This window comes from Bombyx mori, chromosome 17, assembly GCF_030269925.1.
Source record: "Bombyx mori chromosome 17, ASM3026992v2".
NCBI classification, from domain to species: domain Eukaryota; kingdom Metazoa; phylum Arthropoda; class Insecta; order Lepidoptera; family Bombycidae; genus Bombyx; species Bombyx mori.
The window spans coordinates 13,850,675-13,867,704 of NC_085123.1; the positions used below are offsets into that span (position 1 = coordinate 13,850,675).

The window sequence follows — 17,030 nt, forward strand, 5'->3', positions numbered from 1 at the left end:
ATACAATAGACCGAGTAATTGATTGCATTGCAAGACGTGCCGAGGCACGCGGCACGCGATCCCGGGTCGATTCAACTCAGACTATAGAAAAACTGATAACTTTATTAATACGTGCCATGGGAGCTATATCGGAATAGAAATAAATTTTTAGTAATTTGATGAATAGCTGGAATTGTTTAAGATGAAATATTTTTACTTTTTTTTTCTTCCTACCTATGCTGATAGCCTTCAGAGGCTATTATATCAGCGTTACCCTAGCGTGTAGGTGAGCTCTCGGGACTCAAATCGGAGGTGTTGCTAACGCTGGCCATAGCAAGAGCAGAGCTTCGCAGAATCTATCACCGGATCGGAAACGCGACCCACCGACAAGATCCGGCGAGAAATTCAGTGGGCTGAGTCTATGGGTTAATTTACTCGTTAAGCTCTTCGTCGCAAGCGACGGGTTCGGCGAGGACTGTGACCGGTCTTTTTACACTACTAGTATCTGTACTTACACAATACATGTGTATAAAAACAGGTTTATTTACCGAGTTCTATGCAGAATGGAGTACTACTGCAATCAGATGAGTCACAGACTGGTCTGTCCACGACAACAAAAGGAAAAATATTTCTTTGAAATTCAGCATTGACTCACTATGAATAAAAGAAGTGAAACTGATTTCGTAAAAGCTAATAAGTCGATTGAACAATAAAAATAAAAAAAATAAAAAAGATTGCAATCTAAAATAACAGACAACGAGACAAGAACAAAGTGCCGTCACGGATCAAATCACCGTCGGAGATACGTCAAGAGATCACCTGGCGTCACGTAATGAGGTCGGTCGCGGACGGATTTCACGGCTAGACGCGCCGTCACGCCGATTGTTCCCACACAATTGAATCTTTCGTCGGACGCATGAAAAAAAAAATCGGATGAAAAAGAAGACCTAACTGTTCAATTTACTCTGTGCTTATTTTCAACTTACAGCAACGTGATACGGAAATTGGCTTTCAATGTTCCGTTTGGGCGTTTCGACTTGTTGGAACGAATAAAGGATTGTGTTAGAATTAGGAAAACTTTAGATCGATTCGTTTATGCTATGCTTTATGTCAGCCAATATACTATTTAATACCCAGAAACAAAGTAAATGGGTATAAAGCATAGATTATCTGATTGTGAAAGGAGCTATTTAATACCTAGAGACAGAGTAAATGGGTATAAAACATAGATTATCTGATTGTGAAAGGAGGACTCTAATTTAAAAGAGTAATTATTATCTTCATAGTCCACATCTGTGACGTTAAGTAAACAGCGTTATGTGTTGAATTGAAACTCAATATTAAACGGATTATGTTATGATTAAGCACCACCTTATTTCCGAAGACGTCTGATCAGATCTGAATTCCCAATTGCCTAGACATTTCTTACACGGAACTCATATTCACACAACTGTTTGCAAACGTGTCCCTTGTACGGTTTTTTTTATTGCTTAGATTGGTGGACGAGCTCACAGCCCACCTGGTGTTAAGTGGTTACTGGAGCCCACAGTCATCCACAACGTAAATGCGCCACTCACCTTGAGATATAAGTTCTAAGGTTTCAAGTAAGTTACAACGGCTGCCCCACCCTTCAAACCGAAACGCATTACTGCTTCACGGCAGAAATAGGCGGGGTGGTGGTACCGACCCGCGCGGACTCACAAGAGGTCCTACCACCAGTAAGCCAGTACCAGTCTAATCAAATAAAGCATCCAATATTATAATAATATGTATTCACTTTATATAGTAATAGCGATTAGTTATCGGGGAATACTAATCTGACTAAAAATGTAAATCTCTTTGACAAAAATATGTATTAATTAAATCTTACAAATGTGCTTACCGAGAAAGAAAATTTTAATCTTTGGTTTTGCCGAACTATGAAAACAGCTTGGTAGACATTTAAAATGAGTCATTGCATATGTTGCAGTAGTAGCAGTAGTCGTGGCCTAGAGGATAAGACGCCCGGTGCGTTCGTATCGAGCGAAGCGAGTATGCCGGTGTTCAAATCCCGCAGGCATCTACAAATTGTTCTAATGAAAAATGTATTTATCAATTTAACAATCAAGGAAGATCGCGGCATTCATGTAACGTTGTCATGGACTTCTAATAACTAGAAAGATCAGTTGGGCTGTGAGCTCATATACTGGTCTATGCAATAAATAAATAATAGTTTAAAAAAACTAACAAAATACGCTTTTATAGAAAATCCAACTAAAAAATAGAAAATGAATTTTATTAAATTTGAATAAAAAATGTGTAAGAAAAAATGATTTTATTGTAAAAAAGCGTGGGGTGCTTTTCAGGATATGTATTATCAAAATAACTCTTCTTCACATATCTGTTCATAACATATTTATAACTAGTGATACCATGCACCCCACGCTTTTTTTTACCATAAAATAATTTTTTCTTACACTATTTTTAAATCAAATTTATTAAAATTTATTTTCTATTTTTTAGTTGGATTTTCTATAAAAGCGTATTTTGTTTAAACTATTTTTTATTTTTTTAGTTGAATTTCAATATTTTCAACTTTTTTTTAATATGAAATTGTCATCGGTCCTTGATAAGTATACCAAATTTCGAGTTAATCCGACGTTTTGAAGGGGGTCAAAATTATGTTCAAAGATTCCGTTACATACATACGTCTGAAGCTAATAAGAGCGTCACGTCCTTACGGATCCATCAGATCCAATAACCTTTGCATTAGACGCCTTCAGCTCTAACACTAGGAGCAGGCTTAGGGACCTCGGTAACCGTACTCGTCGAACTCGACAAAGAGTTCGCCGTGCAACCTAACCCATGAATCAGCTAGTTGAGTTTCTCGCCGGATCTTCTCAGCGGGTCGTGATTCCGATCCGGTAGTAGATTCATTCGCGAAGCAGCTACTCTTGAGCTGTTAGGTCTCCTTCGGAGGCGCTCGGGTAGCTGTTAGCAAATCCCACCCCTCCTGGCTGAGCCTTTGCTCGCCCACCTGTCCTGGTGAAACTGGAAAGGCCTCCGGGCCACCAGAAATCCTTCAATCATAAAAAAAAAAAATTAGAGCGTATTAAAAAGCAAACATACACGTGCAATCAATATGGAATCGATCTTCTTTTTGCAGTCCCTTAAATTATTCACGCACACATTGCTACGGACTTCAGCGTCTCGGCGCTTCACATCTTTGTTTACGAACGTTACATAGTTGTTTAACACATGTACCTAGTGTTGAATTAGTTTTGTAGTGTTTAAGAAATATTTCCGAGAAGGGAAGATCTTTGATTACAAAAATAGCCACAATAATTTAAACATCAAAAGAACCCCGCCAGAGATTCTTAAAGACCTCTTCGTTTTACAGGTCATCGCACTTTTAACTCGCATTCATAACACTGTACACATGTATCGATTAGCCAAAGCTATAAAAACCGTTATATATTAATGAGTCACGTGTATTGTTTCAGATTGCGACAGTTTCGGAGCAACATTTTGCGGTAACGTTTATAATATTACTGTATTTTTTTATTGCAATGTGTTCTCGATCGAAACCGCGCTATTGCAATATAGACTCTTCATGATTCATGGTTTTTTTTTATGCATAGTCGGGCGAATGAACCACGTCGTATCTGGTTTCAGTGGTCACCACAGCCCACAGACATAGCAACGTGCCGCATAAGGTCAAAGTCACAATTAAACTGTATAACGATTGATCCACCCCGGTTCGCGGCAGTAACCGGCATTATCGTGGTAACCGGTAACTACATGTGCAGCCTTACTATACCTTCAATACCGTATTGCGTATCTGATTTTTCTTAGACTATGTTATTCCTTGGTCTTGAAAGTCAGTCAGTTGGCAGGAAGCGGCTTGGCTCATCCCCAAGCATTGCTGATGTGCATGAGTGCGGTAAGTACTAAACATGAGGCGGGCCGTAAGCCCAGACAAGCAAGCAGACGCCTACAAGGTAAATAAAATGAAGTCGCGAAAATGTGTGTCAAGTACGTATTCCCTTAGAAATCTGCCTGCTGGTATTGACCATTGGCACATTTGCGAATTGTGGTTCAAACGAAAACAAGGAGTACCTTATTGTATAAAATCAGACGGCTTCGAAAGCTTAAGAGCAACTAAATTGAAGATGAGTAATAAAAAAAATGCAACTACAGAATTATTCAATTCAATGTCATTCTATAGGTCTTGTCCTATTATCAATGGGACTTAAACTATTTATTTCAGAGGGTTATGGTAAAAACACCGTATAGACGGGTATAATAATACTTGCAATAGCATATTATTGAGAATGGTTTTCAATTTTCATCAATTAATTTTGTCAAAATTGCTGTTGAAAAATTTTGAGGTATGTAACATGTACATACAGCAAGGATACAAATGTTATTGCCACTCATGTGCCGCTTTTGATCCTAAAGAAACCGAATCTAAATAAATGTTTTCACTCTTTATGTAAAACGTATACATTTCCCTGAATCTTTAAAACATTGGGAATCATTTATTTGCAACGGCGAAGAGCTCACTTGCTCGACTGCCGTGGTAATAAAACGACGAAAAATGCTTTAAATCCGTGCGCTTCTTTGCAGCGTCATATACAGTGCTAGTAGTTCTTCAGTAGTAACTTCATGCTCTAAGGATATGTTCAGATATACATCTCCTTTCATTAATTTTACCACCCTCAGTGCACCTCGAGAAATCATTTTCGTCACGAATCCTCACGATTTCTTTTTCTTCTAAAAAATGGGTTAGTTAAGAGTCTAATCTGGTAATCGCATACCGGAAGACGTAACGTGGGTAGGCCTCCCACAAGGTCGATCGACGACCTATTGGCATTCGCGGGGATCTGGATGCAAGCAGCTTAATGGAGGCCTATGTCCAACATTGAACGTCAGTAGGCTGAAAGATAGATAGACAAAATAGTCTAGTGGTAAACAGTGGTTTGATTGTGCCCTTAACATTAAAAATATCCATGAACTACGGTATCAAGGCCTTAAGCTAATCTGTCTTCGACTACAATGTAACAAGCAAACATTATATTTCCGGTTTGAATGTAAACTAATAGCGTTAGGATTGTAACATTTTCTGTCGGTTACCGCCGTGTACAATAACAACTATTGACGTTAGTATCTATATTGGTTTGCGATGATAACAAACCGGCTCAAAGATTCCGTAAGGAGGTTGAAGGTCAACACTAGGGCAAGGTTGCCGGCCGTTAGCCTTAGAATGGTCGCTGTTGCGTATAGCTTAGTCGCTATCCGGTTCAGAGATAATCAAGGTGAATTTGGCTCTTCTATTTTCTTGTTAAGTCTATATCTCGACAGAGCTACTGCCAATTTTCCTGTTGTGGTAGTTCGTTTTCGTGTTATTTTTATTGTCTACTACGCGACTGGAGTGTTTTTGTTTGTCGGCCAATATTGGTCAACCTTATGCTAAGCGGATATTGTACCAATTGACAACATGACCTGAATGCCACTGTCTTACATTCTTTCAATTGACAGGCAGCGGCCTGGCTGTGCCATTGACATTGTTGACATCTGTATGATCGTCTGCCTAAAAGAGAATTAAAAAAAAAACCTCGCCGAAATGTAGATTTATGTAGATTATTAGTTAAACTTGTAAAACTTTTGTTTTGTCATACCCAATCGCTGGTAGCGTAATGGGTAATACGAGCTACCCTCGGACTGGATTTGTTCAATAACCCGTATACCTCGTTTTCCTATTACAAGTGTCGATTACATGTTTCAGTTTGGTCCAAAAGGCTCTTGTTATTTTCCTTCGAATGGGTCGGTTGCTCATAAATTTTAATTTGTTTGTGACATTTCACGCACTGTCCCATATGTCTAAAAGCGATTTTCTCGACAACGATCGCCATTCGGTCGTAATATTGCTTTTCGTCGATTCTGATCATAAAATTTGTGCGCTCCGTGTTTGATTGTTTTACATTAAGCTTTGATTGGTGACCGATAATAGAATGGATGAGTCGTCAGTTGAGAACGTGGATATATTACTTTTGTTAGCAATACAAGTTACTATGAGGTTATTAGTGAACGTACTTCATGTCGCTCGCCACAATTTTTTTTTATGTGTTATGTTCTACCGGAGTTTAATACATGTGAACAGATAGATACAAATGTATTTTAATGTACCAAGTTTACTAAGTTGATTCAATTGCGTTTAAGTTTAAGATATACGAAAAGAAAAAAATGCAACTAAATTGAATAAGAATGGAAACAAAACCCAATTACACCAAATTGAAAAACTGCCTTTTTTGTTTGGTATAAAGAAATCGCCGGACTTCCACCAATACGCTGCGATAGGCGGAGCGTGTTGAAGTTCAACCGACTAAAACCCTCTTTCACTCAACGGCCTGCGCCCGAGTCTGGTTGGGTGGAATGTGATGCGTTTCCTGCGAAGTGCCTGTCTCTCACCACCTTTCCCCCAAAGAAACAGCAGCTTAAACCTGCTTTTTACTCCCGTTATTTACATATCGTCCGTCCATCTCATGTCCCTCTATACAGGTAACTTTAGAATATAATTCGACCTTACCGCAGAATATTATCGTGTCTCGATGAACTGCACGAAGGTCGCGGTCAATGGGACTCGAAGCTGTTTATCGCGTGCCGGATGCGTGTTACAAAGTTCGACCAAGCGCCTGATAAGTGTAGCATGATGGGGCCTGATAAGAATTCCCCTTCATCCAACAAAAAAAGCATGAATACCGTCTGTGTACTCAAATGGAATTATTTAGCGATTGTTGGGAAAAAATGTTGTGAGATTGATCTAGAACGGTTCCTAGTGGCGGTACGAACGTTTGGTATGAAACTAACTACGCTAGTGGCTGATAATTAGTTCATACTCGTAAACACCTTAATGCATGAATATTATTATTTCTATTATATGTGGTTTTGTCCGTGCTGTGTTCGACTAAGTCGAAACTTTTGTTGGTATTTCAGGTTTTTGTATCAACGACGTATGAAAAGCTGGCATGCATAGTTGGCGGGATATTGGCCTGATTCAATATTACTTCATTTAATTTTTGAACTGCGTTTATTGATAATCGATAGGGGACTATTTCGATAATTTTATGTTTATATCGGCTAACTTAAAACAAAATCTCAACATACTTCAAGATTTCAATCCAATGATTTCAACAATCTAATCGAAGTCTTGTGACCGTTGGAATATCATCTATTTTACATCAGAGAAAGGAACTAATGCAGAAATTTGGGGGTTGGTGCTTCCCGCTTCCGTAGGTTTAACCCGCGATTCCCTACAAGTGACCCCTGGGTGGTGCTAAACGGGAGCCGAAAACATAACCGGTGGTAGGACTTAGTCCGACTGGCTGGCGACCACCCTCCAACTAGAATCCGCCGCCAAATAGCCTAGCTGTGTTCCGGCGTGTGGGTTGGAGAGCCAGTTCTATCCCTTCCCTTTCCCCTTCCTTGTTGGGGGTGAGTCTTGGTTACGCCTGGAACTTGCGGAGCAGACGTGCGTGCGAACTCGCGGGGCGTGATTGTTTGACGGGGGTATAGGGAGACCCAGTGAAACGGTATCCGCTGCCGCCCGCCGGTCAGTAGGGGACCTGAACCCGGGTGTCTCTACTAAACTCCGCCCCGGGAAGCTGTCCCGCCAACCGGTGTAAAATTCTGCCGTGCGGTCGTCGTGCCGGAGTCGGAGACCGGAGTGGATCCCGGCGATCGCACGCAGAGTGGACTGGGGGCCCTTCCATGCCCTGCGTCAGTCTCTCACGCAACCCGTGGTCGAGCACGTACTATGTTCCGCGCTTCATTCAGGTGTTGCCTCGATCTCACCTCTAACATCCTACCTCTCCTAATCCTACTCTCCCGAAATATAACAACTTAATGAAGTCGAAAAAAAAGAAAAGGGTTTTACAGGCGGCTCCCCATTCCACATTTAATGTGGATTTCAGCAATGTCAGGGGCCTACATAGCAACCTTGACGCCGTACACCACCACCTTGAGACGGCGCAGCCTGCCCTGCTTTTTTTAACGGAGACGCAGATATCTGCTCCGGATGATACCTCATACCTTGAATACCCCGGCTACGTATTGGAGCACAACTTCCTGCGTAAAGCCGGGGTGTGCGTATTCGTCCGGGCTGATGTCTGTTGTCGCCGTCTTCGGGGCCTCGAACAACGGGACCTGTCCCTCTTGTGGCTGCGCGTAGATCACGGGGGCCGTAGCCGAATCTACGCGTGCCTGTACAGGTCCCACAGCAGTGATGCAGGTTCAGCTCTGTTTGAGCATGTGCAAGAGGGGACTAACCGCGTGCTTGAGCAGTACCCATCTGCGGAGGTGGTGGTTCTTGGAGACTTTAACGCTCACCACCAAGAGTGGTTGGGGTCCAGAACCACTGACCTCCCGGGTCGGACTGCCTACGATTTCGCCTTGGCCTACGGCTTCTCCCAGCTGGTGACACAGCCCACCCGTGTCCCAGATATCGAGGGGCACGAGCCTTCTTTGTTGGACCTTCTGCTGACCACAGATCCGGCCGGATACAGTGTGGTGGTCGACGCTCCGCTTGGATCGTCTGATCACTGCCTTATTCGTGCTGCCGTTCCACTCTCTCGTCCTGATCGTCGAACGACGACCGGGTATCGAAGAGTTTGGCGGTATATGTCAGCAGATTGGGATGGATTGCGTGAATTTTACGCATCCTACCCATGGGGGCGGTTCTGCTTTTCCTCTGCTGATCCTGACGTCTGTGCGGACCGTCTTAAAGACGTGGTGCTCCAGGGGATGGAATTGTTTATTCCCTCCTCTGAAGTGCCCGTTGGGGGTCGCAGCAGACCCTGGTATAACAATGCCAGCAGGGATGCTGCACACCTCAAGCGGTCCGCATACGTGGCATGGGATAATGCCAGGAGACGTCAGGACCCTAACATCTCAGAGGAAAGGCGGAAATATAACGCCGCTTCCAGGTCCTACAAGAAGGTTATTGCCAAGGCGAAGTCGGAGCACGTTGCTAGAATTGGCGAGCGACTGAAGAGCTATCCCTCTGGGAGCCGTGCTTTCTGGTCGCTCGCCAAAGCTGCAGAAGGAAACTTTTGCAGGTCTAGTCTCCCACCACTACGCAAGTCCGATGACAGTCTGGCCCATAGTGCGAAAGAGAAGGCTGACCTTCTGGTCAAACTCTTCGCCTCGAACTCGACTGTGGACGACGGGGGTGCCACACCACCGAACATCCTCCGGTGTGATAGTTCCCTGCCCGAGATCTGCTTTACACAGTGTGCAGTCAGGCGGGAACTCCGACTCCTGGACGTCCATAAGTCGAGCGGGCCAGACGGCATCCCTGCAGTGGTTCTGAAAACGTGCGCCCCTGAGCTGACGCCTGCGCTAACGCGTTTGTATCGCCTCTCTTATTGCACTAACAGGGTTCCGTCTTCATGGAAGACTGCCCACGTCCACCCTATCCCCAAGAAGGGTGACCGGTCGGACCCATCGAGCTATAGGCCTATCGCGATAACTTCCTTGCTTTCCAAGGTGATGGAGCGAATAATTAATATACAACTCCTGAAGTATCTGGAGGATCGCCAGCTGATCAGTGACCGACAGTACGGTTTCCGTCACGGTCGCTCAGCTGGCGATCTTCTTGTATACCTTACTCACAGGTGGGCTGAAGCCTTGGAAAGCAAGGGCGAGGCTCTTGCTGTGAGCCTTGATATCGCGAAGGCCTTCGACAGGGTCTGGCATAGGGCACTTCTATCGAAGTTACCATCTTACGGAATCCCCGAGGGTCTCTGCAAGTGGATCGCTAGCTTTTTGGATGGGCGGAGCATCACGGTCGTTGTAGACGGTGACTGTTCTGATACCATGACCATTAACGCTGGCGTTCCACAAGGTTCGGTGCTCTCCCCCACGCTTTTCATCCTGTATATCAATGACATGCTGTCTATTGATGGCATGCATTGCTATGCAGATGACAGCACGGGGGATGCGCGATATATCGGCCATCAGAGTCTCTCTCGGAGCGTGGTGCAAGAGAGACGATCAAAACTTGTGTCTGAAGTGGAGAACTCTCTGGGGCGAGTCTCCGAATGGGGTGAATTGAACTTGGTTCAATTCAACCCGATAAAGACACAAGTTTGCGCGTTCACTGCGAAGAAGGACCCCTTTGTCATGGCGCCGCAATTCCAAGGAGTATCCCTGCAACCTTCCGAGAGTATCGGGATACTTGGGGTCGACATTTCGAGCGATGTCCAGTTTCGGAGTCATTTGGAAGGCAAAGCCAAGTTGGCGTCCAAAATGCTGGGAGTCCTCAACAGAGCGAAGCGGTACTTCACGCCTGGACAAAGACTTTTGCTTTATAAAGCACAAGTCCGGCCTCGCATGGAGTACTGCTCCCATCTCTGGGCTGGGGCTCCCAAATACCAGCTTCTTCCATTTGACTCCATACAGAGGAGGGCCGTTCGGATTGTCGATAATCCCATTCTCTCGGATCGTTTGGAGCCTCTGGGTCTGCGGAGGGACTTCGGTTCCCTCTGTATTTTGTACCGTATGTTCCATGGGGAGTGCTCTGAGGAATTGTTCGAGATGATACCAGCATCTCGTTTTTACCATCGCACCGCCCGCCACCGGAGTAGAGTTCATCCATACTACCTGGAGCCACTGCGGTCATCCACAGTGCGTTTCCAGAGATCTTTTTTGCCACGTACCATCCGGCTATGGAATGAGCTCCCCTCCACGGTGTTTCCCGAGCGCTATGACATGTCCTTCTTCAAACGAGGCTTGTGGAGAGTATTAAGCGGTAGGCAGCGGCTTGGCTCTGCCCCTGGCATTGCTGAAGTCCATGGGCGACGGTAACCACTCACCATCAGGTGGGCCGTATGCCCGTCTGCCTACAAAGGCAATAAAAAAAAAAAAAAAAAAAAAAAAAATTGGCATGACGTTTTGTCGAACCTTGTGGGCTTATTCAGCAAAACAACTTTAATCTTACAACTGGGGGTATAATGCACATTGCAAAGCTACCCACACAGAATGCGTATAACTTCTTGGGCATTTCGATAACTTTACGATAACTTTATTGAGATAGGTCAACAATTCTCTCCCCGGACCGCGATAAAACTACTAAAAATACAACCGACCAATGTAGATCGAGATAAAACTTTTTTTATTTTACGTGTGACATAAATATGCGCCCACGCTGCACTCCGAATGTCTGTACGAGAAAGTTTTCTAATTGACTATCGAAATTCTGAGTTGTGGCTAATGTCGGGTTGTGCCTCCTAAATTATTTATAATATGAAATATTTATTATATTTATAATATTGGTAAACTAATTTTAGTGGTATGTATTAAGCTACTATTACTAAGTATTGCTGCACATAGATAGTAGTTACCCATGGGAGAATGCTTTACTCTTGTAGAATGGTTTAAAAATGGTGTCCGAATGAAATACAGGGATGTTGATTATATTTAATTCGATGCGTAATTAACAAAATAATTTGAAGATTTATTTGACAATCGGTTATGTTGTTGTCAAAAATAGATACGATAACATAAGAGTTTGCTTTAGTTTGCGTCATTGGCAAAATACAGGAATATTGTGATGAATATTCATAGTATATATGGGCGCAAACGCCACTATTGGCAATAATTAACATAACAATATATTTTAGTTTATTCTATGTTAATATTTATTTATTATTAGCAAGATGAAACTGTTATTCTACCATATTTAATAATTAGCAGATACTGTTTTGATGTGAAAGTATTCAGAATATGTTTAATGTTTATATTGTTGTTTAAAAACACAAATTACTATAAATAATTAAGTAAATATGAATAAAGCATAAATATTAATAATAATTTATATTATAATTAACAGTAATAATTTAAATAAGTATTGTAATTGTTATGCAATAATGTTGTTGGCGCCATCTATCATTAGGCTGGATAATATGATAATATTTATATTAGTTAAAAGTATGTAATTTATGTAAAATAAATTAATGTCAGTAATGTAAAAATCACTAAAATATGTATTGTGAATATTAAGCCATATTTTGTGAATTGTTTCGCAGTAATTAATTACATTTTTGGTTGTATAAAAGAAGTTGTACTTGCTATATAACCAACACAAAATGGCTAATTGTGTAAGAATCACTGAAAAACTAAGACGTGACTATTTGTTGTAAACAGTAATGTTAATGTTTTATATAATTGTATTGTGTTTTCATTGTTTTAGATCTTATGTGTGAAAACCCTGGCTTAACGCCGACATATATCTCATAATTATTCATCTCGACTTTTTATTTATTTATATATTTAGTTGCACCAACAAATTTATCATCATTAAAAAACATTGAGCACTTGACAAGAAGAACATGACAGATGTCACCTCAATTACAGGTGTAATCGAGAGTGACATATTTGACATTATCTTGAAATTAGAATAGTAAGAATAATGAATAAGGATACAAAGAATAATGTTAAGAAATATGAAAACCAGAATAATACCTTTTCGCTAAGTAACATTTTTTTTTTATATCTACACATATTAGAAAAAAAATATAGAAATAGCACTTAAATTTGATCATTTTAGATCACATTTGATCACGATTTTTAGCTTCATCTTTATCTATTTCTCTGTCTATGTAACGGAATCTTTCAACGTAATCTTAACCGACTTCAAGATGGCCGATTAATTTGCTAATTTCATAGACCTATATAGTAGGGACAAGACATATTGTTCTATACGTACAATTGCTTATATAAATAGCACCCATTTTGAAAGCACACACATAAACATATATCTATCTCGTTTTTACTCAGCACTTTAACTCGCAGGAAAACAATATAACAGTATTTCAGTGCGTACACAAAATGAAACATGAATATACGTAAATGTCTCCGTCTCCGTCTAATGAGGCCGAAAATCCGCCATGTTTAGCGCACCAAATGTCATTGTCACGTCAGTTCGGCCGTCTGTTTTGGGTTGTACATTATTTATTGACTTTGATATCGATTTAATATGATTGCTTATATAAAATTTCTTATTTTATCATGCTTAAAACATACAAAAATAATAATTAAAACATATTTTATAGGATCTCAAGAAAGTCGATGCCCCAAAACTATTATCTATATATATTTAAATTCATTATGGAGCCCTCATCCGAAAAATCGGACACCATTTTTCGGTCGGAATCTATTGATCATGATACTAATCATAAATACCTCTTTAAAATATGTCATCAAAACATATTTAGACATTCTGTTTAGATATTTCGGGAAAAAGGCTACCGACAAAATCTCTTCGGAACTATTTAAATAAAATAGTTTTATTCCGCAGTGAGTAAAACCCTATTGTAAATTCGTTAAATATTTAATAATTAAGTGATTTTAGAGAGGAAGTCACAAGGAATGACGATTGTAATTTTATTAACGAATAAATGTTCTGTAGGTGTTTTTTTTTATCAGGCGGTCCCTTGATAAGTTTAAAATTTGAATAACTCTCAAGTGAGAGTGATTCAAATGGTGCGGCGCACCTTCCTTGAGGTGCGCTGCGGTAGTGTGTTACGGACTTTAGGTCAGCAAAACAATTAAAATAGATTGTAATAGTCTAAGAAAAACACGTACTCAAAATACGATAACATTCAGCATGCTAGAAATTGGCAGATGGCACTGTACTACGCCATATCTTTATGTTTTGCAGCAAACGACAACTTTATAAAATCAGCGTAGCAAATTTTAAAAATCGTCATATCCTATACTTGGCAAATTTGAAGCACGAACTCGTCTTAGATTTCACATAATATCTAAATCACATCATCTTTGCACATAACATACTAACATATACTTACTTCCTATTAAAGTATAAATTCTACAAATACATTCATACTCAACAATATTTAAAATAAAATGAGCCAAGAACGTTTATCGATAAAACCTACTAACATTAAAATCTTCTGGGCAGCACTAAAACCGCCATGTTTTGTGGCCAGATGACGTCACAGTGGCACGAATTTTTGTTGACGTTTCATTTCCATAGGTTTCCTACTTCAGTGGCTAATTTGCACACGTATCAAGTACCTACTGATGATTCCGCAATCATTTTATTACTTTGGCCTAATATCATAAGCAGGATTTAAAAAAGTCGACTTGCTATTAAATCTTTTTTGTTAATTAGTAATCTATATTTAATTTCCCAACAAACGAATATGATGACGTCATTTAATTAATGCCTACGAAAGCTTATACAGCGTTATAGTAATAGTGATTTTAAGGTATGCTTCCAAACTCGACGGCAAACTACAAATCGCAACGGAAGTGTAGTCCAACTGCTGCTAGACAAAAGTGATATTACTTTGAGTAGTGAATCTGCTGATGCTGCTGATGAAACGAATGCTGAGTGCGCGACGACACTGTCGATGGCCTAATTTTATTTTGATTGGAACAAACCATTGTGCCACTTGCGATTGTCGCTGAGTTCGGAATCATACCTTATACGTGGAACGTTTTTCTGTAGTGCAATTAGTCCAATTTTGTTCACAATTCATAATGGAGACACATAATTAATTAGCCAGATTGATACGACCTGATTTTTTGTTTACGATAGTGTGGATTTATTAATTTGAGATTTTCAAAGAGTCTGTCTTTACAGGTATAGTAATATAGATATTGAAGAAAGGAAAATCTTTTGTGTGTTACTATAATAAAGCAAGCCTACATTCTTTGTTGGAAAACCAGGATAGCTTTTGTTATATTCCAAGTAAGACTTCGATATCACAACGACATTCATCTTTTGGTGTCCATGGGTTACTCGGAATCACTTGACACCGGATCCAATCTAGAGTAATAGTAAAACAATTTAAGACTTCATGAAAATATGCTAAGGGAATGACGGTAATCGCATTCCGTGTGTTTGGGTTCAAGTAACCATATGGGTCCTTCCGCTTGCCTACGCTAATATGAAAATATTTGTACTAACTGTTGCCTCATGAATACCAGTCTGCAGCCCATTTGTCTAATAGAATCAGCTTAGTATTTCAAAGATAGTCCATAAGCTAATTTGAATTGCGCGTCTCAATATTGACTCGTCTGATCATCGACGGCCAAAACACAAAAGACTAACTCTTTCGCGCCACACTTGTGAAAGTGGCAGAAACTTCGACTAATGCGTCCTAATTCGTTGTCCGTGATTGATGGTGCACATCATGGTGTTTTTGGGTCGTTACATTTTGTACATGTCATGTTTCTATTGAGGGTAGAGCAACATAAGTACGATGAGGGATTATGTGAGCAGGCAAAAAAAACTTGTAGGTATTAAGAAAATCTTCTAGCCTGCAAGGTATTAAAGTTCGATTTCGAAGCTCCAAGTAAATGTGGTTAATACGTTTTGTTATAGATTAAATGTTTTCGTTGATCATAATCATGTGAATTATTTTATTGGGTATAGAAAACTACAGATTTGACTGATAAAATCCGTTTTCTCGTTTTATGTTAACTATCGCTATCTGGTTGCAGCGTGTACAGAGTATTTAATATTTTCGCATATTTAAAATGGTTGTGAGCCGAATTTAGTCTGGGAGAGGGTCGCATCCGCTAACGGACCGGTCGTGCCTATTAAATATGAGATAAAGTTAGGATGATAAACGAAAAGTTGATAGGATAAATATTTTTTTGTGTTGCTTAGATGGGTGGACGAGCTCACAGCCCACCTGGTGTTAAGTGGTTACTGGAGCCCATAGACATCTACAACGTAAATGCGCCACCCACCTTGAGATATGAGTTCTAAGCTCTCAGTATAGCTGCAACGGCTGCCCCGCCCTTCGAAACCGAAACGCATTACTGCTTCACGGCAGAAATAGGCAGGGTGGTGGTACCTACCTACCCGTGCGGACTCATACGAGGTCCTACCACTAGTATTAACTTGCTAAATTCGATTACACTAGTTAGGAACCGAGGCAGATTCGTTCTCGGATCCAAGCGTTCATGTATCAAATGTGTAGGACACCCCTGTTCTCTTGTATCGAGTGATGTGACTATAAAGGTTTTTTTTTAATCCCGCATACAGGTATCGACTTTCCTAACGAAAAGGTGCTCACGAATGACTTCCACGATGAAGGAATAGCGTTCCAGTTTGAAGGTTGAGACGGGTGTTGGGCTCTAGTAACCGTTTAAGCAGAAATAGAATTCGATAGCGTTGTCTACTGTAAAAAAATGAACAGGCGATCCGTAAACTTGTCTGATTATGTAAGCCAATAAAAAAGTATGTTAAAGAGCTAATCATTCGAATAAATTCATATCAATTGAGTCATAGAAAGAAAAAAAAACGGATCCAATCGATGTATTAACATGCGAAAAGGACGAATATGGGTCGTGAGAATCGGTCGAAGTCAACATGTGCGGGTTTAATGACCCGCGGGGATCTTTTAATCACTTCAAGCCCATCAGAAATGCTTTTACAATCTATATGTTAATACGTAAAGCAAAAACTTTGTATCCCTTTTCACGAAAATTGCGCCAACGGAGGAGTATGAAATTTTCCACACTTATAGAGAATACAGAGAAGAAGTGCACAATGCTAATATTTTTTTTAAATAATGCATATAAGATACATTAAATCCATAAAGAAAACGTTACACACTACATACCATGTATTTGACGCACACACGCATGCATACTATTTATTGTCAAACTTTTGTTCTTGACGACTGTTGTCAAATTGAGAATAGATTAAACATTGTTTGACTTGGTTAATATTTTTTTAGTGCAGTCTTGGTGCAATTTGTGTGTGATTATAGCTGTATAAAATACAATCATAATAGTGTACAAACTTACAATTCCAATTAATTATAGTCGAATTTCGACTACTGCGGGACCTCTAGTTTTAAATTATATTAGAAAGTGACATTAAATATTACGAAAGATTTAAGAGATGTAAAATCTTAGAAGACTAGGCTACGTAAGATGGGGACTCGATTGGCAATTCCATGGATGTGGCAAACATTTTTAATGTTCTTGTACATTTTTATTTCGAAAAATAAGTTGGCGTCGGGCGTATA

At 40.4% G+C, this 17,030-nt stretch overlaps 1 protein-coding gene across 3 annotated transcripts in view; it reads left to right on the top strand.

The window, feature by feature from the left end:
- Window positions 1–17,030, top strand: part of LOC101747053 (protein tweety) — a 114,104-nt gene that overhangs the window by 40,621 nt on the left and 56,453 nt on the right. For 2 of the 3 annotated variants that reach the window (XM_021352131.3, XM_021352133.3), the window contains exon 2: window positions 3,462–3,491. Coding sequence is in view for 1 of the 3 variants with exons in the window: in XM_062673453.1 (XP_062529437.1) it covers window positions 7,864–10,824 (2,961 nt within the window). In the remaining 2 variants the exon portion in view is untranslated. Of the gene's footprint in view, window positions 1–3,461; window positions 11,428–17,030 lie in introns of those variants that run through there. The other variant, XM_062673453.1, reaches the window with a different exon arrangement.